We start from the raw sequence: 18,904 nt of genomic DNA, 5'->3' as shown, positions 1-18,904 counted from the left end.
ATTATATTTTCGCTAGTAGAAATATATATCTACTGGAAAAAATGTATTTGGACTTCACTAGTGAAAATATAGCTTCACTAAAAAGAACATAGGTGACCATTTAATTGATATTATTATTCATATTTAATGAAATACATCAAATGCTCGACGAATTTTAGTAGTTTGACAATTCAAGGTAAAATGGTTAGGAATTACTAAATCTTTTTACTGCAATATATCAACAGAAGTATCTCTAATTATTACCAAATCTATTAAAATGGCTTCAGAAATTAAATTTATATTAGGCATGCCTTTGGACTTACGAAGGTTAATTTGTTGGTATATTCTATAGAAATCATTTAAATCAAATAAATGTTTTTTATTTATTTCTTCAGTTATGTATGTAAATACATAACTATCTGGGATACCACAAAATAGTAAAAGATCAGCTACCGTACATGTACAGCAATACAGTTCAGAGTCAAATCTTTATCTTTTTAATTTCTTGGTTGTCACACAATATCCATTTTCTATTCTCTAATTTTTCATTCATTATGAGATACAGTCTAATTTGCCCTTTGATAAATCTAGCAATTTTTTTGCTTTAGCAGATGCATTAAAAAATGATGATTCATCAATCATTTCTACTATTGCAAATGCAGTGTCAACATGAGCTAATTTAATTAAATTGCATCGGTTCCATTACATGATTCAGCATTTTATCGAATAACTCAATTTCATGGAAGAAAATTCAATACTTACCTTCCTCATATTCAAGTTCTCATATATCTAAATACAGAAGAAATGAAAGTCCATATTCCCTTGTTTATTTTTATATTTCTTTTAATAAGTTGAAATACAATGTCTCAAAATTATTAACAGACTGAAATTATTTAGCTACAATTATGCATTCACTCTGCAAAAAACCAACAATTAAGGCGGTTGATTTTGATTCATACTTAGTACAAACAAATCTTATTCAACAGTTAGCTCAGTGCTTCTCAATAGGTACAATTAATTTATGATTACAGGCAAAAGTCGTTGCTTATTCTTACAAAAACATGAGAAACATTGAGGTAACCAAATTACACTAACAATAACTAAAATAAAAAGAGATACAGATTGAGAAACTTTAAACACAATAAAAAAAATAAGTGACAGATCGATTTTATTAAAAAAAATTAAAGAAAGAAACACATTAATTACTAAATAAAACTGTCCGTTAGAAGAATAATTATTAATTTTTGACGATTTCTGGGAACAGTGAACATCAAAGAAACACAATTGTTATAAAAGTTAAACTGTTCGCCTTCTGATTAAAATCTCGCTTCCTTATCTTAAAAACTTACATATCTAAAATATAATTAATTGTCTCGTGTGTTAATCATACACTTGTACGAAATATTGCAACACAACACTTTCCATGGCTAGACTGCTTTTATGTTGTCTGTGTGAAAGAATTTTTGCATAACCTACTGAAGTCAGGTCCCAGACAATCTTTTTAATTTTCTCAGAGCAGTCCCAAGAATCTCTGAAAGTACAAAATTCAATAGTTAAAACGTCACCCGCATGATAAATTATCTACGACAAAATCAATACCTCATCGTTGTTAAGGTTAGACCGGTTGTCCGGGTCCACCTTTCTTTCCAATGAGCGATTTGTGGATGTGTGGAATGACACCGCCTCCCGCTATCGTCGCTTTAATCAGACTGTCTAACTCTTCGTCTCCTCTGATGGCCAATTGTAAATGTCTGGGAGTGATACGTTTGACTTTTAAATCTTTCGAAGCGTTTCCGGCCAATTCCAAAACCTGCACAAAGAGAAAGAGTACATTTAAAAAATGCAACTACATAAAATAAACTTTATTATTGGATGGATTGATTACAATTCAAAGGGTTATAATAATATTACTCAGCTTACAAGCTTAGTTTAAATTATAACCTGATTCAAAATAGCTACTACTAGGAAATATAAATGGAAATCAAAATATTGCCGAGATAAGCAAATTGATGTTAAAAAGACTAGGAAATTGAATAATAAAAATGCTAAGTCATATGTAACAACCAAAATGCATATTACATTTTCTTATCAATATTCATATTTAGATTCCATGTGTCCCAACTGGGTTCATTAAATGCACTTTTCAAACCAGTCAAGTTAAGTTAAAATTAAATACAGATGACCGATTTTTAGATTGTGCAAAGTATTTTATAAAGATATATTTGATTGTAAGCTGTCAAAAGTTCATAGTTAATAAAATGTCACTAATTTACGGACCGATTTCACTCTGGTGTCTCACCAATTAGTTGTAGGCGTCCACTGTTTTTTCGGCGTTGTAACGCACTTAGCTAATAATGCCTGCCATATTACAACAGATGAATTACTATAAAAAAAGTTGTAACATCACAAACATACCAAAAACCACCCCAGGCTCATATTGCAAGAGAAAACACGAAGCATCGCTGCTAATTTTGACTGAGCAGATTGACACTTTAAAAATTAAAAGCTTGAAATCGTTATTCTATGATCTGACTAAAATTGAGGTCAATGTGGTGCAATCAACGTTATCCACACTACAACGATGTCCCTGTTTTATCTGTTGAATATTAGCGCCATAAATTCAATGTGCATATATTCTGCAAACCATGGTTACAAATGTCACCATATGAAAAAATCTTTTAGTGACTCGGGACGGATACATCGGCCCTCCATGCATATGCCAAGTGCCATCGGTCTTTGTTAAGAAGCTTGTGCTTCAGAGCTAATAGTAGAAGAACAAGCTGTAAACAATCCCGTATCCAGAGAAGAGAAAAAAATATATGTTGGACTCTAGTGAATAAAAGCAGGTAGAAAATGCACCAAGTTGTCGATGGCATGTCACCTAAAAGGCATTTGAAAATGATAATTGCTAACCATTTTACCTGGAATTGTCAAATTACTAAAATTCGTCGTAAAATCTGTTGATCCATTGATGGATTTTGGAAACATTTATAGAAATTAAAATCATTACTATATTTTTTATATATATCAATCAGAGTAATGATAAGCATATCGAACGTATATCCATATTGTGTGCTTCAAAGCAAATAATTAGACGTAAACCTAAGCTTGCCATCTTTCTCAAATATGATTAATGATGAAATGGATAGCTCTCGAACTGACTGTGTTAACGCAAATAGAGTATGTATAGTGTGCCAACCGCTCGTCGAGTGCCCGGCTTTTATCAAAACCCAGACATGTGATTTGTTATCTATGGTTCCTAATCTAAAGTTGTTTTTAAATTTAAGTGCTTATTTTCCTTAAATAAATTAAATAACTATTTTTAACCCTTATACCGCAATTGGGTTCTATAGAAGTCATTAAGCAAGTCGCCAGTACTCTTTGGGCACATTTGAGCCTAATAATATGGTTGTTTAGTATAATATAATGCTGTAAATCAGTTGAATTTATTGAGCCATAATATTTTTAAAAATATGGCATGAATAAGCCATCCCCATATTTTAACAATTTCGAAATGACGCTCAAAAATATCAACCGCGGTGAAAGGATTAATTACAGCCGGCTTTGCTAATAAAAAAAATTATAGAATCAATAGTAATTGACGAAAAGTTGTTCTTTTATAATTATAATGTGGCTTACGATAATAATTTTTTGCCAAAAAATATTTGAAAATAAAATATTTCTGTTAATGAATATAACAAAGAAACCAAGGCAAATATTTCCGATAGTGAAAGCTGTGTGATTATTTAAATTCAATTTGGTAAATATAAATAGTAGCGATAACATTCTGAGACAATGGACATTTTTCTTAGGCAATGAGTCAGATTAAAAAGTTCAGTTTTCAGGAGCCTATTGACTTCTTTAAATCGTTTTTCACTGATAAATTGATTAAATATGAATGTAGAAAAACAAAAAATACCTACTTACTGATAATTTACTTTTTTAAAAATGATATTTACAATTATGTCTAACAAAAGGGCTTTCATAAGTAATAGAAAATAGGAGAAGTTGTAACCCATAGATAAATGAACAACAATATTATAGTATTTGCATGCATTAGGCGTGGCTTATTAAATATGTACTAAATCTATATTATATATATAAAAATAACTAAAAACATGGTACTAGTAAATTATACCAGCGCCAAACTCAGAAACCGTTTTTTTTTTAGATTATGTCCTTGGCATTTGCTACATAAATACGTTTCAGCAAAACAAATGTTCAATGCCATTGGTTTCCGAGCCTGGCGCCGATAAAATTAACAAGTACCAAAATCATTATATTTTTAGATTTTTCTAAAACATGATCGAAAATCATATCTTCATATGGAAAATTGCTTCGCAAACGTCATACGGTGGACAAATATAATCAAACATCAAGTATGTATATGCGTAATCGTAATGAAAATACAAATATATTTAGCGTTTACTGGTATCAAAAGGGTTGAAAACCCAATTTTTAAATAAATATTGTTAAGAAATACATAATTTTTTAAAACTATTGAAAATGATTTAGAGAAAACTGCAACTAACCGAAAGTTCAAAAATCATAGAATTTTTTTGTCAAATCGAGAACTTAAATAAATTTAATGCACCACTTTTATATACAGATATCTGCTTAAATATCGTTTTTAAAAGTTAGATTTTTTATTTATATTTTATAAATGTTAGCATTTTTACGGGAAACTGGCGGTTGAAATAGTATCATTATATTATTTTGCTATGGCAACATTAAAATATTTAATTTTACCTGAAATAGAATATAAATTAAATTATATTTATTATTTTTTGAAATGGAAAATAAGATTATTTTAAAAAAGTAAGTGCAGGGGTTTTCGTAAGAAAGTAAACAAGGGCGCTCTCGATGCGCGCACATACACACGCACACACACGCGTCGGCTCGTTTTGGCGGCAAAGCTGCTAGGTTCCCGCCGAAGCGGGCGCCGCCCCCGAGCTGCTCGCCGCCATTTTTTAATATATATTTGGCGACGTTGCCGGCTCGCCGGAACGGGGCGCGAGCCGGCAACGCGAATCGGACGCATCGATCGCCCGACGGCCGCCATGTTGCCTGTCGGTGTGTGTGCGCGCGTATGCAAAATGGTCGCTCGCGCACTCACCTCGGCCGTGAGGTACTCCAGGATGGCGGCAGAGTACACTGCAGCGGTGGCTCCGACACGTCCATGGCTCGTCGTGCGGTTCTTCAGGTGCCGGTGGATCCTACCGACCGGGAACTGGACGACACAGACACATACACATACGTTAAATACGTTACGAATATCAAATAATCGACGCGTAAAAACAAGGATTCACCTGGAGACCGGCGCGCGCCGACCGCGACACGGCCTTCGCCTTCGCTTTGCCCGAATCCTTGCCTGCTTTACCGCCAGCCTGTAACGCGATTTATAACATAAATAACAATAAAAAAATATTTTCATAAATATGGGACACGGCGAACTAACCATGGTCGCTACGTAGCCGTCGACGATTCACTGTCGAACGAAAGCCCGCCGAGTGAGCGGCGGCGCGGCCGTTGCTCGGTGTGTACAGCCCGAAAAATATATTCCCGCCGATTTTTTTTATATATAGACAATAATTAAATTTGCAATCATATTTTTAAATGAATACGTGTCACTGCTCCCTAACAACTTTCATGTTGATAATTGTGCTATTTTTAACACGCTTAATACTTTTAAAAAATCTGTTGTAGGCACAATTTATAAGTAAAAATCTTTTATAATTTAAGTCCATAAAATATTTAGCTAGCTTTAAAATTATTAATTTCAAGTGCACTGCTTTTCTTCTCTTAATTATTGATTCAATTTTTACATACCTCGATATGCTAGGAAAATTCATAATTTGTATGAAGTGTCTTCATACAAAATATTTTTATTAAGCAATAAATAAACATATTTACATACCATGGTTCTTATCTCGACTCAGTAGTGTAGCTAGAGTATTTTGCGCCTGTGAAGGAATATTCTACTTACCCTCCCCTCTTCTTTATTTTTTTCACAATTTTTTAATACGTCCATTATGTAAAAAAATATTATTAACATAAATTTTCACGACAGCAAAAATCGTTTTTCATAAAACGAATGATTTTGCTCTCTACTGAAAGCTCTGCATCAATTAATATTTCTCCTGGCTACGTCATTCATAATTATTTTTTAATTTAAATGTTTCAATATGTGCATTTTATTTTTGCCATTTTAACAGAATTTTCGCATAAATCATCGCGAATTTAAAAAAAAAAGAATTCAAGAGATTCAATATCAGTTACTGCTGCTTCTGTAAAATTTATAATACGATCTTGCAATTGTTTTGAATTTATTTTTTTAATAATTGCAGAAATTAAGCAAAAACTGCCCACCGCTGGATCTTAGTTGGGTAAGTGTCTTTCAGCCAAATTTAAACTATGATTTTCACAGTTTACAATAATGCCATGTGATTAATGGCAAAATCAAATATATTGTTTGAATATGGATTATCACCAACTTAATTTTGGCGCCCCTCTCAATATTGCGCCCGCTGGGCATATACATCATAAGCTACAGCTCTGTCTCGACTGGTACCGAATACTCCCTAATTTTAATGTATTGTGTCATATATAGTGATGGGCAAAGTTAGGAATCTGAAACGGGACTGAAAAAACCGGGAACTTTGCGAATTAATAGGTAAAAATATATTTTTTTATAAATAATGTTATATATAGTTAATCATTTAGTTCAACAAGGACCATAAATTCAACGGATTAACACATAATAAAAGCTTTTATAAAATTATTTGGCTATCTAATATCAGCATTTATTTAAAATTTGTGTATATAACACAATACAAAATCCCAATACTAAAGTGACCAGATTTTAAATATATATTTTTTTGACAGGATAGAGGACATTAAAAATAAAAAGGCCATACTGCAAATTTTTTTGGGGAGAATAAAGGAGTACAGATTGTTTCGGGAGCTAAAAAATTATTATTTCAAAATTTTTGTTCAAAGGTCATATCGGAAATGTTTGTTTGAAGAGAACAAATTGTTCCGAAAAGCTAAAAAAAAGGGCATTTCAGAACTATTTGTTCAAGGATGGCAAAGTAGGATAATCCTCCTCAAAGTATGACGTCTGGTCAGCTTATTAATACAAAATAAAATTCAAAATACCAATACAAATCAAAATGCAAATATTGCAGACTAAATGTAACAACAGTGCAAGTACAAACAAGTTATATAAAAACAAAATAATTTTGTATCAATTTATAAAAATATTCTTTATATTCGAGACCGTTGTGGCTGTCATCATCATTTACCGAAACAGTTTACATTCAACCAAGTGTTGCAATGTTTGTATCTAAAAATGTGGCAATCTGCCTAACCTAGCTATAGAATACTAATTTTATTTGAATGAAAGACAAATTTGTCAAAATTTAAATTTGTAGTAATGTGTACAGCTGGGGTAGCCAACCCGCGGCCCGCCTTGAACATTTTTCCGGCCCGCGAGATGCATCACACATTTACAAAATATATTTATTTTATAATCGCCAATACACTATAGACAATTTTTCACTCCAAAAATTGTCTATGGAGATATATAATTTTATATATGGCCCGCGGAGTTATAATGCATTTCCAAAGTGGCCCGCAAGATCATTCGAGCTGGCCATCCCTGGCTTACAGTATAGTCAAAATTCTAAGTCAAACGAATGTCACAATCAAAACTCGCAAAGGAACAATGTATGTATAAAAATATAATATTGAGAACATGATTGAAAATATATACAAAACAACTTAAGAAAACTTAAGTCGGTTCTTATTGAGTGTTGAAATAAATTGCCGAAAATAACTAAATCACAGATTTATTTTTGGCAAAATCATCGATTCAATAATATATGGACTTTTTATATTTGCATTTTAAGTGTTTTTCAATATATATCGTATTGGATCGCGTTACAAAAATCTCCAACGGTTGCTTGATACTTGGCTGAACGTTTAAACGCTTCGGCCGTTTTGGCCATAACAACTGGTATACGGACCATTGCCGTGGAAGTTTGATTATATATTGTATTATAGTTATAAAAAACTTCTTAGGGATTTTTGTATTGACAAACATAGCCGTGTAGTCAACTTTTTTAATTTTATATATATATGTATGTACTATATATATATATAGTAAGTACATATATATTTTAGAAACAAATTTATATATATAACTTTAAAATGAAGATAATTTAAATAAGCAATATATACTTGTTCTATAAAACGAATTGTTTATTCATTAGTGTTGAGCAAATTTGGTGCGAGCGAACAAGCATTAATCAGTATTGGGAACACATTATGAATAATTCTCAGCGACGAATAGTATCAACAATTCGTTTTACGGAACAAAGTATTTATTTAAATGCACATATCTCTTAAACTAATACCCTGTTAAAATTAATAAAACATGGTTTGTAAAAAAATATGAATATGAATTTTCACGTTGTACTGTCAATCAAACATTGGCATTCTCTTTAAAGTAAAATCTCTTCATTATTAAAATATTTTAAGCTTTTACGCTGCATGTATAATATATCTTATCTTTGATATAAATGACAGTTTTAAAAAATCACACTGCTTGGCATAAACATTGATTTTTATATTTGTATTGTTTCTATATATTTGTATTTTATTATTATTGTGTTTTGAAAAGTTCTCACTGCGTAGCTAAACAAACTTTACTAGTTTTTTCAACATTTTGTCAAATAAATCTCAAAACTTTTTTGAGTAAAACGATAAATAATGAGAAAATAAACATGCAACCATTTCATTGATCTTACAATAATTTTTTATCAATGTTTCGTTCATTAGTCAATTTTTTTTTTAATATTTTTATGTTGTATTTAATACATAACAGTTTTATATATACATATAATAGTTACAATTTTTAAAAATAAGTGCAAATCATTATTTTGTATAAATATAAAAAGTAATAAAAATCATAAAAGTCTATTTTTATTTATTTTTATTGTAGTAGAAATTATAAAATGTTTTACATTAGCACACTATTTTATCTTACAGAAATGTAATAAATATTTTTTTTTTTAGATTTTCTTCATTAACTTCTAAATAACATTTTTAAAGTAATATTATTTTTAAAAAAAAATATTTTTTCCTATTATATACTTCTAAATAAACATGAAAGTTAAAAACATTATTTATAAATACACTTTTATTTATGTTTATTCATTTTATACATAAAAAGTAGCAATTTTATTTACATTAAAAAATCGATAATTTATTCAATATTATCCTCTTTGTCGTTTTCCTCCGATAAAAATTCACACCTGTCTGTTAATTCATTCTGAAAAATATATATATCACAATATTTATTAATATACTTTGAGTAACAAAAATATATATATCCAAAATTACCTCGTCCAACTCCAAACATTTACCCCACTCCAAAAGAGTGATACGGTGATCTCCGTTAAAGTCACAACTGTTGAGGAATGGAGCTATGCAATGCTCGAGAGACATTAACGGAGCACGGATAGGGAACAATTCGTGACGAGAGACAAATCTAAATGTATACAAACATTCGATTAGGTTTATTGAAACAAAACCATTAAAAAATTATCAATTATACCTATTGTTATCATCGGCGTCTAAATCGCACCATTTCCAAATAGCAGCATTGATCCACCCACGGGTATAATTATTCTCCGATTCCTTTTCAAGCTTCATGTAATGTTCAGATAATTCATGACGATCAGCTAAATCTCTCATAATGTAAAACAACCAATCGCGCATTCTCCTTGGAAAATCTGCAATTTCCTCAGGTGTACAATCCTGAAAAACATAGTTTAATAATTAATAATAATCATGATTACTATTAATTATTACAATAGTTTACAGGCATGGTTCTGCATGTTCCATAGTATTCGACTTGTACGTGGCTGTATTCTGGGCCTTTACAACCATCTAATTTTTTCATACATAGACATCTCTGACGATGGACTTCACAATCAGATCCGAATGTTTCATTGTGATTGGAGCACACCTGAAACACATTACAATTAAATAAAATATAAGACTATTGCTTGAATTTAAATACATAGGCTTTCTTGTGTCGTGGTTACTTCTGTTGTCTTTATGATATAATGGGAATCGTATGAATATGTACATAGAGCAAAGAATACTTATTTTTTAAAAGAATACTGACTCTTCTACGTTCTTCGACTTCAAAGGGACACTCAGAAATACAGTTGCAAATGGCCTCTCCTTCAGTATCTAATTCGCAAACCATTCCAGCGCTGCATTGAATAAGACTGCAGGGATCTGTAGATAAATAATTAAAAATAATAATTAAATAAATCTGATCACTGATATTTTTAAATTAATATCTTGCATACCATCTAAGATTCCGCTTTCTTGGGGTCTTGATTGACGATATCCAAAAATAATCTGTTGGGCGACCTTGTCCAGTTCTTCTTTTTCATTATGGCCCTCTGAAATGGGTACCTCCATTTCATCGTTATTACTTTCTGTGTGCTAAAATATAACTTATGTTATAAGCATATATCATTTTAAATATTAATAATATGTTCAATTTTTACTAACCATTAGAGGTACTTCAACTTTTGTCTCATCAGTAATTTCTTGATTTTTGACTGGTTCTGGTTCTATGGGTGTTTCTATTTTAGGAGCAACTGTGGTCCTTATCTTCTTGCGTCTTCTTATCTATAATTTCTTTACTCTTTTAAATCACATTAAATTGATTATTGTTCATTGTAATATGTCAATTTTACCTTAACCTCAGCCGAAACATCTATGAATAAACATGCGACCAAAATGGCCACAAATAATAGCTTGAGCTTCATCTTCTAATCTGAAAAAATAATTAACATGTTTTTCTTTAAACAGAATAATTTATGTAAATTTTATATTATGATACATAATAAATAATATTTATAATATTTTTTAGCTACACTGTGATCCCAGAAATAAAGCTTGAATAACAATGTTTTTTTTACATATTCTTTTATGATCAGGGAAATCAAACAAATAAATTCTACAATAATTAAATTACATTATTTTTATTTTATAATTATAAATAATAGCTTGAGTAAGTTCACAAAATATAAAAATTGTATTATTTATTAAAAAAAAAGTTAGAGCGATATATTATATATTACAACTAGAATTCGAGTTTGATCAGAACACTGTTTTTTTTTACGTTTGTCATAGTTGAAAAACATTCTTCCCATTATTAGGTGATGGAAAATTTCTTTTTCAGAATACCATCAAAATTCAGAATATACGCCGAAAATATTATAATATGATTTAAAATTATGTCTATAATATAAAATATACTATTTAAATGAACTTTTATACTATTTTTTTAAAATTAGCGAATATGACAATCTTTCTAATCCTTCATTGCCATATTACAATATTATTTTTTTTAAGAGTGTATTTCTTCTGGTAAACTAAAGGGTGGAAAATATAGCTGTCTTTAAACATGACACCAGTTTTATTATTTTAATAATAATATAATATAATACAAAGCTAAATATATCTACGGTTTTCTAAGTTAGTATATATAATATGAACACACTCAAACAAACTGGAATGCTTTGAAATACACTGATTTAAATTTAGTCACCCATGTATTTGAATACTATTTGAGAATCCAAATAATCATATTCAATCGAAGAATTAATTTATATAGCAAAAGTTGTGTAAATTTTGGTACGGAATGAATTGGGCAACATTTTCTATTGAATCTAGCAGCCAGTTAGTATTTTTCCTGTGATTAGAATTCGGGCATTTAACTCGAATAATCATTCGAACTAAATTAATTTCTTCGAATAACGAAATCTGATCTTAAAAACCGTGTAAAGAAAACATGTAGATGTCGATGTTCTATACTTGGTCACCACTGATGCAGTTATATAATTAGAAATAGCTCGAACTCATAAATAGAAATGTGCATATGGATTTAATAAACATCGTGAAATAAAATAAACATCCACTTCTACTTTCTCAAATACCATAAACGATCAAATTTCGATTTGTTTATAATCCAATAATTTTCTATAAATATATTTTAATTACTGTGTCAATCAATTGTTGCCAAGTGTATCAACCATTGCAATTTCCATCGTCTTATTTTGCAAAAGATTGAAACTCAAATTGTTGACCCTGACAATTTAAAAAAAATAGAAGAATAAAGATAAGAATTGTGCGCAATTCATACGGTTCGCATGTAATCTAAATACGACAATAACAAGTCCTCATTTCCGTTAATTGAAATTTGAATACAGACATATTCTTCGAGTTTAAGTAAGTTGTCTTTAGATCATTTTATTTATCCATATACATATGTATGTATGTATGTAGAACCACTCGCAAACTTTAAAAAAGGTGTTATACAATACCATAGTTAGGTTAAATAAATTCAGATCCTAGCTCTTAAGTCATCCAAATTTCACTTCATAACACAAAAATAAATACAAAATCAAAACAATAACAATTTAAGCAATCTATATGGAAGGTTTGCCGAGTACTTTATTTATAAGTAAATTTCACTAGAAGTTTTACTGAGAATTATTTTTTGTACTGTTAACCACTGTGTTTAATATGTATTTTTATTTAATCTAAGTCGCGTTGCAACATTATGTGTTGCGCCCAATACCCTACAATGGGGTCGAAATATTAAGAAAAACGACCACTGACTGGGCAACTCTTGAAATGGCGTCTCTGGTTGCAGTAATGCTTAGTGTTTAACGAAAATAAATACTCTATAAATAAATGAATATTAGAAAAATATTAATACGTTTAGTATCAAAACAGCCCTGCTTTAGATTTACAGTTGAACGACAAAAAAGTGAAGTGTGTAAACTGAGCACTACTGCTGATTAAATAACGTTTAAAGTATGTTTCATAAACATTCATGTTTATTATAAATGCAAATATTGATAACCTCATGGCATTCCTTCCGACGACTATGACCTAATCAGATGACCTAATAAATGATATCACAGAAACCACATATTGTCGCTGTATCTTACTTTAATTTCACTTTTACTTCAATATTTATTTAATAATTATTATTCTACGGCAAGAATCCAAACAGTTTTAAAATCAAAAGGTGTGTGACAAGGAAATACCTTGTCACTGATATTGTTAGCGGAATTCAGTTAATTGTGAAGAATTATTGAATATAAACAGTAAAGAAATTTAAATATTTTTACAACAGCTAAATAAAAAAAATAATTAATAGATGTTAAAATGACATGTATAAATAATTTGCAATAAGCTTTGCTGCTTTTGAAACAAACAATACATTAAAGGGGATCTAACTTCAGTTTCTGAACATTTGATGTATTTCATTAATTATGAAAAATATATAAATTAAATGGCCATATCTGGATCTTTTGCAGCAGCCGATCCTTTCGATGACTTTTTTGTATATTTCGGGCGGTTACTCGGCATTAATTGGTTTTTATGTGCTATAACGTTTTGGGTTTGTCGGCGTAGACATGATCTCAGCGTAACCCCTCAAAAAAATCCAACTGGGTTAAGTCGCATGATCTTTGCGGTCGTGAAATAATGTGAACTGGGAACTTTTCACGCAAAGCATCCAACGATTTCATGCGCCTATAGCGCTTACCATTGACTGTTACTGTCCGATCTTCGTCGTTTTCAAAAAAGTAAGGCCCAATGACGCCGCCTGACCACAATGCGCACCAAACAGTCATTTTTTGGGTATGTAATGGTTTTTTATGAATCACATGACATTTTCTTTGCCCCGTATGCGCTAATTTTGCTGATTAACATACCCAAAGAGATGGAAATGTGCCTCATAAGAGAAGAAGATTTTCTTTGAAAAATCAGAATCAAATTTATGCTGCTCTAACGCGCAATCTGCGTAAATTTTTGGTGTCATGTGCTCTGGGCTTCAGTTGTTGTGTTATCTGATTTTATACGGATGTTAAAATAGCAGAAGGGAGCCATAAGAAAAGCCCAAAAGCTACGAGCACCAACAAATCGGCAATTCCGTGTCTTCAGCCACACTTTCACTTACAGTAGCAATATTTTCGGTTGAATAGGCGCCAAGATGGTTCACAGGCTTTACCCTATCTCCGATGCTTCCATTCTCTTTAAATTTTTCACTACGTTGCGAATTATTCGCTCAGTAGGACGATGAATTTGACTATAATCTTCCCGTAAATTTCGATACACAGTTCATAGAGAATTGCCATTTCTGAAAACAATTAAACGATTTTAACGCGTTGTGTGGTCGATAACCGACCCATTTCGTAGATGTGTTGTTGGAAACTAACATTTGACACTTTCAACACGCGTGAATATTGACAGCTTTCTGAATTATTGAGGGTTCGTTTATGTTCTAACAATCTTTGTTTCTTTAGGGAATATATATAACTGATTAATCCATACATTATAATTGTAACTAGTAAGATAAATCAATGGTATAAGTCGGTCTCTAATACCTGAAAGATCTGGGTTCGAATTTCATTTATATCCTAGTGTTTTTCAATTAAAATTATTTATCACGATACTAATCTCGCGGATCAGTATCGTGATAAATAATTAAAATAAAATCATGCTTGATCCTGCATATTGCCATTTATTGTAATCTGTAATAATAGTTTATATTTCATAAAATATATGTCATTTATTTACTTCTTACTTAGTAGTTGTTGATTGTGTTTACCTCGTTGTGACGCTTATCATGTTGCAACAGAAGATTTACAATAAATAAATATATGCTGATTGGTTGTTGTTAGAAATACAAACTAGCATTGTATATTTAATATTAGTACCGGTTTAATTATTGTTAAATACTACTTGTGTTTCGATACTCATTATAATAGGTCAAAATTTAACCCGGTCAGCTGTCTGACGCAATTGTCACTATAGCATAACTGAATTAGCAGTCCTTTCCTCAATGACTTTGTGGTCGTATTTCGCATATGAAAATAACACATGTGCATCAAAGTGATATGTTTTTTTGCGATTGTGGACTACGATGCATCCGTTCCGAGATAAGTTAGTCTGGAATATGTTTTTATGTGTGCCGACGTGGCGTTGTTGGAATCGTGTGGGATACTGAACCATCTAGTTCACTTCCGTGACCCGTTTATCTCGTATTTATACTGCGCTTTTACTCAAGGAAGTGCTAGAAACATGGCAAGCAGATGCTAATGTTTGTAGCATTTTATGCAGAATCCAGGAACGTCATTTCAGCTTTTTCCAGAGGGAAGCAAAAAATGGCCAGCCAGTGGTCGTTTATTTACTATTTCATTTTCATTAAGATTCGTGGTATTTCATTAAATTACTTGCATTTTTCTGGCCAAATTCAAAGGAGTCCCTGTTAAGAATGCACATCAAAAGCAATAAAATCGTGCCATCACCGTCGCAGTGAAAATGCTAGGTTATCTAGCGTTCATATTAAGACTTTTTATAACAATATTACGTCTTACAATAAGGAGAATCGTACAAAGGAAGCATGTCTTAACCGAATTTTGCCCAATAGGAGAGCGCAAAAAACAATTATCCTTTCTCAGAAGTCAAAAATTCACGTCAAAAGCAATAAAATCGTGCCATCGCCGTCGCAGTGGGACCGCTCGTTACCGAACGTTCCCACCAAGCTCAGCCCTATCGACTGATTCTTATCCAAAAACAGCATATTTTAGATTTGCCCTTATAATATATAATCTGTCACTAGTTTTTTTTGATCCTGTTATATTTATTGATACTGCGCACGAGTGCTTTTTAAGTTTAACTGAAATTTAACAGCGCATTCGATATTTGCTTCAATATAAGTTACAGACCAATTGTGAATCTGTTTATTGTGTGCGAAAGAAATAATGATATTAACTAAGATATTACGCAATTTAAGGATTAAAAAAATGTACAACGGATACCAATCGAGGAATGTGTGTCTTAAATCAGAATTAATTTTACAATACTATATTAATATTGCATTGCGACAAATTCTAACAGTTGTTAGAGGTAAAAGACAGTACTGAAATTGAATCAATTAATAAAAGTTTTCAGCATTTAATTGACTTATTCTCAATTATGGGACTCCCACATCTCAGCAATCATATCAAATAAATGATGCAACCATCTGCAGTTCAATAAGCACACTCAGCATTTCAATAAGCCCAATTGACCCTTAAAAACTAGAACGCAATGCATTTTGATGATTGTCAATAGTTTGTAACATATTCTCCCGAATATAAATTAACACACAGACTAAATAAATCATTACTATAATTAGAATATAATTATTTATAATAATAAAAACAGTTTCAAAGTTCATCGGAAACATAAACCTTTGATGTTTTGGAATATTCTCAGTATTGGTGACAATTATTGTGATGTGGACAATCAGAGCTCCTTTGTCAGATCAATTTTAAAGCGATAAATCAATGATAGCATCTGAAAGAGTGCGTTGACACACTTCCAATATGACAGTATGACATGCCGTTTAATGGTTTAATAAAACTAATTTTAGACCCAAAAATATTTTGTAAACATAGCAATATTTTGCTAGAAACTTCTCTAGAAGTTTATTAAAACTTACATATCTCAAATTATAGTGATAATTATTTATCATATGAGCGAATTTATGCAAGATAACAGTGGCCTACATTTACCAAAACTGGACTTTAAAATGACACTTTATATATAGGTACTGTGTTGAAAGGGTTAGGGGACTTTCGCTCCCCTTGTAATTTAAATATCTTAAATCGGACCAATCCGAATTAAAATATTAAGTTTTTTTAATATTGCCTAATATGCTTTTATATTTTGCAACAATTTTTTAACTATTTTACTTGTGCCTTGTGCGTCAGCTGTTTTTAAGTAGTTGCATAAGGCTCAAGAGTTAATACGGTCCATTAGTAAGGGTTCAATTCAGTACACTACGCGAAATTAGTAAAATAATATATACATATATTATACAATAAAATCTTTTAAAAAATTGTTTTATCAAAAAAGTTTGAGGGTCGGCGAACACCTTGAATGTCGCTCGTGAACACATCCGGCACACGCCAAGTCAAGGATGAACTGAATTCGGAGAAATATTGTGTTAAGTTGTAACGTCATTCTTAAATTCGGATCAAAATATTTCGTTATACTGAGATCATGCTTCGTTACAACGAAAACATTTTTCGGGGACAAATTGAAGATTCGTTATATTGGGAATTTCGTTATTTCGGTATTAGTTACAAAGAAATTTCACGTATGAATTTTTATTTATGACAAAAAATTCAAACAAAATCAGAATTCCTTTGTCAATAAAACTAACTTTTTTGTTTCTTTAATAAATAGCAGCCGCATAGTGAGATATTTTATAATTATATTTTACAGAGAATATAAAAAATACTTCATAGCACTTTAAAAAATAATATAACATATGCGTGTTTACTAACGTAACTACAGTACTTTGAGTAAGTTTTCAGTCAAACGTAATAATTATTATTTTTTTACGAATCTTTGCAAAAAAAATCTTAACATTTTTTTTTTCTATCTAACTTATCTTTTAAGTTTGCCCATATTTCTTAAGGTAAATTTTTTTGTAACAAAAATAATGGTTAAGATATCTACTTATTGATACTCATAGTGCCTGAATTTCTAAATACCTTTTTTACATTAAATAAAAAGTAAAAAAAAAAAATCATGAAAATCTCTGCCATTTTTATAACATTTGTTAACCTCGTTGACTAAAATGGCACAAATTTTATAATCGCTTTAGCAAAAGGATCCTATTTCTGTACATGTGCCAACACATATGCTCTTATCATTAAGAACTTCCTGTGTTTTTCTGTAAAATACTGACCTTTAACACGAAATAGTGTAAAATTGTTTTTTTAATAAGCTCACTTCCTGCAAACATAATCAAAATATTGCGAATGTCGAGACGTTATAAAGATATTGGTTGACCTGAATAACCGAAATTAATCAGATTAAAATCAAATTATTTTACATAAACTTGAAAACATCGTAAACAATTTGCAGGGCACGCAAAAGGTCTCAAAAGATATATTGTAATCTTGACCCAGACGTTTGATATCAAAATATATACTAAATTAAAAGTAATAAATACTCGAATACATTGATAACAATAGCGAATTGCGAAAAAATCTTAAAATTATGTTATAAAATGGAAATTTTGAGCAGCTTAGATTTTTCATCTTTCGTTTTACTGTAACATGTGCTGGTTTGATTTTTTTCGAGACGCGAAGATTCCCCTTTTCCAGACTGGAATGCAGAGGGTCCAAAATTTTGCAATAAAAACTGGTCTTTTGTTGTGGAATTAAGATATAAATTATTCAAAGTGGTTCTAGTGTAACGAAGTTTTTATTTATATTTTTTTAATTTGTGTAATGGCTGATTTTTTATTATTTAATAATTTTAGTAATAGCAATATCTTTGAACAAACCTGTTGCTATTCCAATTCCAGAAAAAGAGGAACAACAGAAACGACAGCGGCCGTCACCCACAATCCCAAGAGAACGACTGAGTTTGAAAACTAAATAAACGATGATACAGATTCATCTGGAAGTCGAGCTTTCCGCTTGCGATATGTGTAATCAGCACTTCTCAAATGCTTTTAGATTTAAATTGGTATGATATTTCTCACAACTATTAAAATTGTATCATTATTTTTAGATAATGTCGATTTTTTATGATATTTTATTAGGGTAAAATATTCGACTACTAAATTGACTACAGTAAGCGTAGTACATTTTTACCTCGCTAAAAGATGTAATAGAGTACATCAGGCCTGTCATGTCATATTCGGTCACTTCGAACATTTTTGTTCGATTAAAGATGTTGGTGGGAGCTAAAAAACGGTTAGGTTGGGGCGCAGAAAAGTTTACTATGGACCGCGAGTTTGACAGGCCTGGGCTAC

At 30.9% G+C, this 18,904-nt stretch overlaps 2 protein-coding genes across 4 annotated transcripts; both read right to left on the bottom strand.

Moving 5' to 3' along the window:
* Positions 1-796: 796 nt before the first annotated feature.
* On the bottom strand, positions 797-5,523 carry His2Av (Histone H2A variant). Its single transcript, XM_088205827.1, has 5 exons — positions 5,438-5,523; positions 5,289-5,366; positions 5,096-5,209; positions 1,579-1,789; positions 797-1,510 (listed from the first exon to the last, which is right to left on the bottom strand). Exons 1-4 carry the CDS (start codon positions 5,438-5,440, stop codon positions 1,595-1,597), a joined length of 390 nt encoding a protein of 129 aa, XP_088061953.1. The 5' UTR covers positions 5,441-5,523; the 3' UTR covers positions 797-1,510; positions 1,579-1,594.
* A 3,643-nt stretch (positions 5,524-9,166) lies between these two features.
* On the bottom strand, positions 9,167-18,509 carry SPARC (secreted protein, acidic, cysteine-rich). Of its 3 annotated transcripts, none has more exons than XM_088193683.1 (9): positions 18,431-18,509; positions 10,761-10,840; positions 10,573-10,692; positions 10,365-10,503; positions 10,175-10,290; positions 9,866-10,012; positions 9,599-9,801; positions 9,385-9,532; positions 9,167-9,313 (listed from the first exon to the last, which is right to left on the bottom strand). In XM_088193683.1, exons 2-9 carry the CDS (start codon positions 10,830-10,832, stop codon positions 9,248-9,250), a joined length of 1,011 nt encoding a protein of 336 aa, XP_088049809.1. In that variant the 5' UTR covers positions 10,833-10,840; positions 18,431-18,509; the 3' UTR covers positions 9,167-9,247. The 3 variants fall into 3 exon arrangements, with proteins under 3 accessions (XP_088049809.1, XP_088049825.1, XP_088049818.1); XM_088193699.1 differs by lacking the exon at positions 18,431-18,509 and adding an exon at positions 17,006-17,068; XM_088193692.1 differs by lacking the exon at positions 18,431-18,509 and adding an exon at positions 12,791-12,869.
* Positions 18,510-18,904: the final 395 nt, after the last annotated feature.

This window comes from Plectrocnemia conspersa, unplaced genomic scaffold, assembly GCF_051122295.1.
Source record: "Plectrocnemia conspersa isolate PC_06_02 unplaced genomic scaffold, ASM5112229v1 ptg000001l, whole genome shotgun sequence".
NCBI classification, from domain to species: Eukaryota; Metazoa; Arthropoda; class Insecta; order Trichoptera; family Polycentropodidae; genus Plectrocnemia; species Plectrocnemia conspersa.
The sequence above is the reverse complement of the archived record's forward strand: the minus strand, read 5'-3'. Positions and strand labels throughout refer to the sequence as shown.

Bases quoted from the DNA above. Each gene is read 5' to 3' on its own strand.
- His2Av (XM_088205827.1), bottom strand. The intron at 5,210-5,288 runs GTGAATCCTTGT...TGTGTCGTCCAG, and splicing joins CGGCGCGCGCCGGTCTCCAG to TTCCCGGTCGGTAGGATCCA. The intron at 1,790-5,095 runs GTGAGTGCGCGA...CTCTTTGTGCAG, and splicing joins TGGAGTACCTCACGGCCGAG to GTTTTGGAATTGGCCGGAAA.
- SPARC (XM_088193683.1), bottom strand. From the start codon at position 10,832: ATGAAGCTCAAGCTATTATTTGTGGCCATTTTGGTCGCATGTTTATTC. The intron at 10,504-10,572 runs GTTAGTAAAAAT...GTTATATTTTAG, and splicing joins AAGTTGAAGTACCTCTAATG to CACACAGAAAGTAATAACGA. The intron at 10,291-10,364 runs GTATGCAAGATA...ATTTATCTACAG, and splicing joins AGAAAGCGGAATCTTAGATG to ATCCCTGCAGTCTTATTCAA.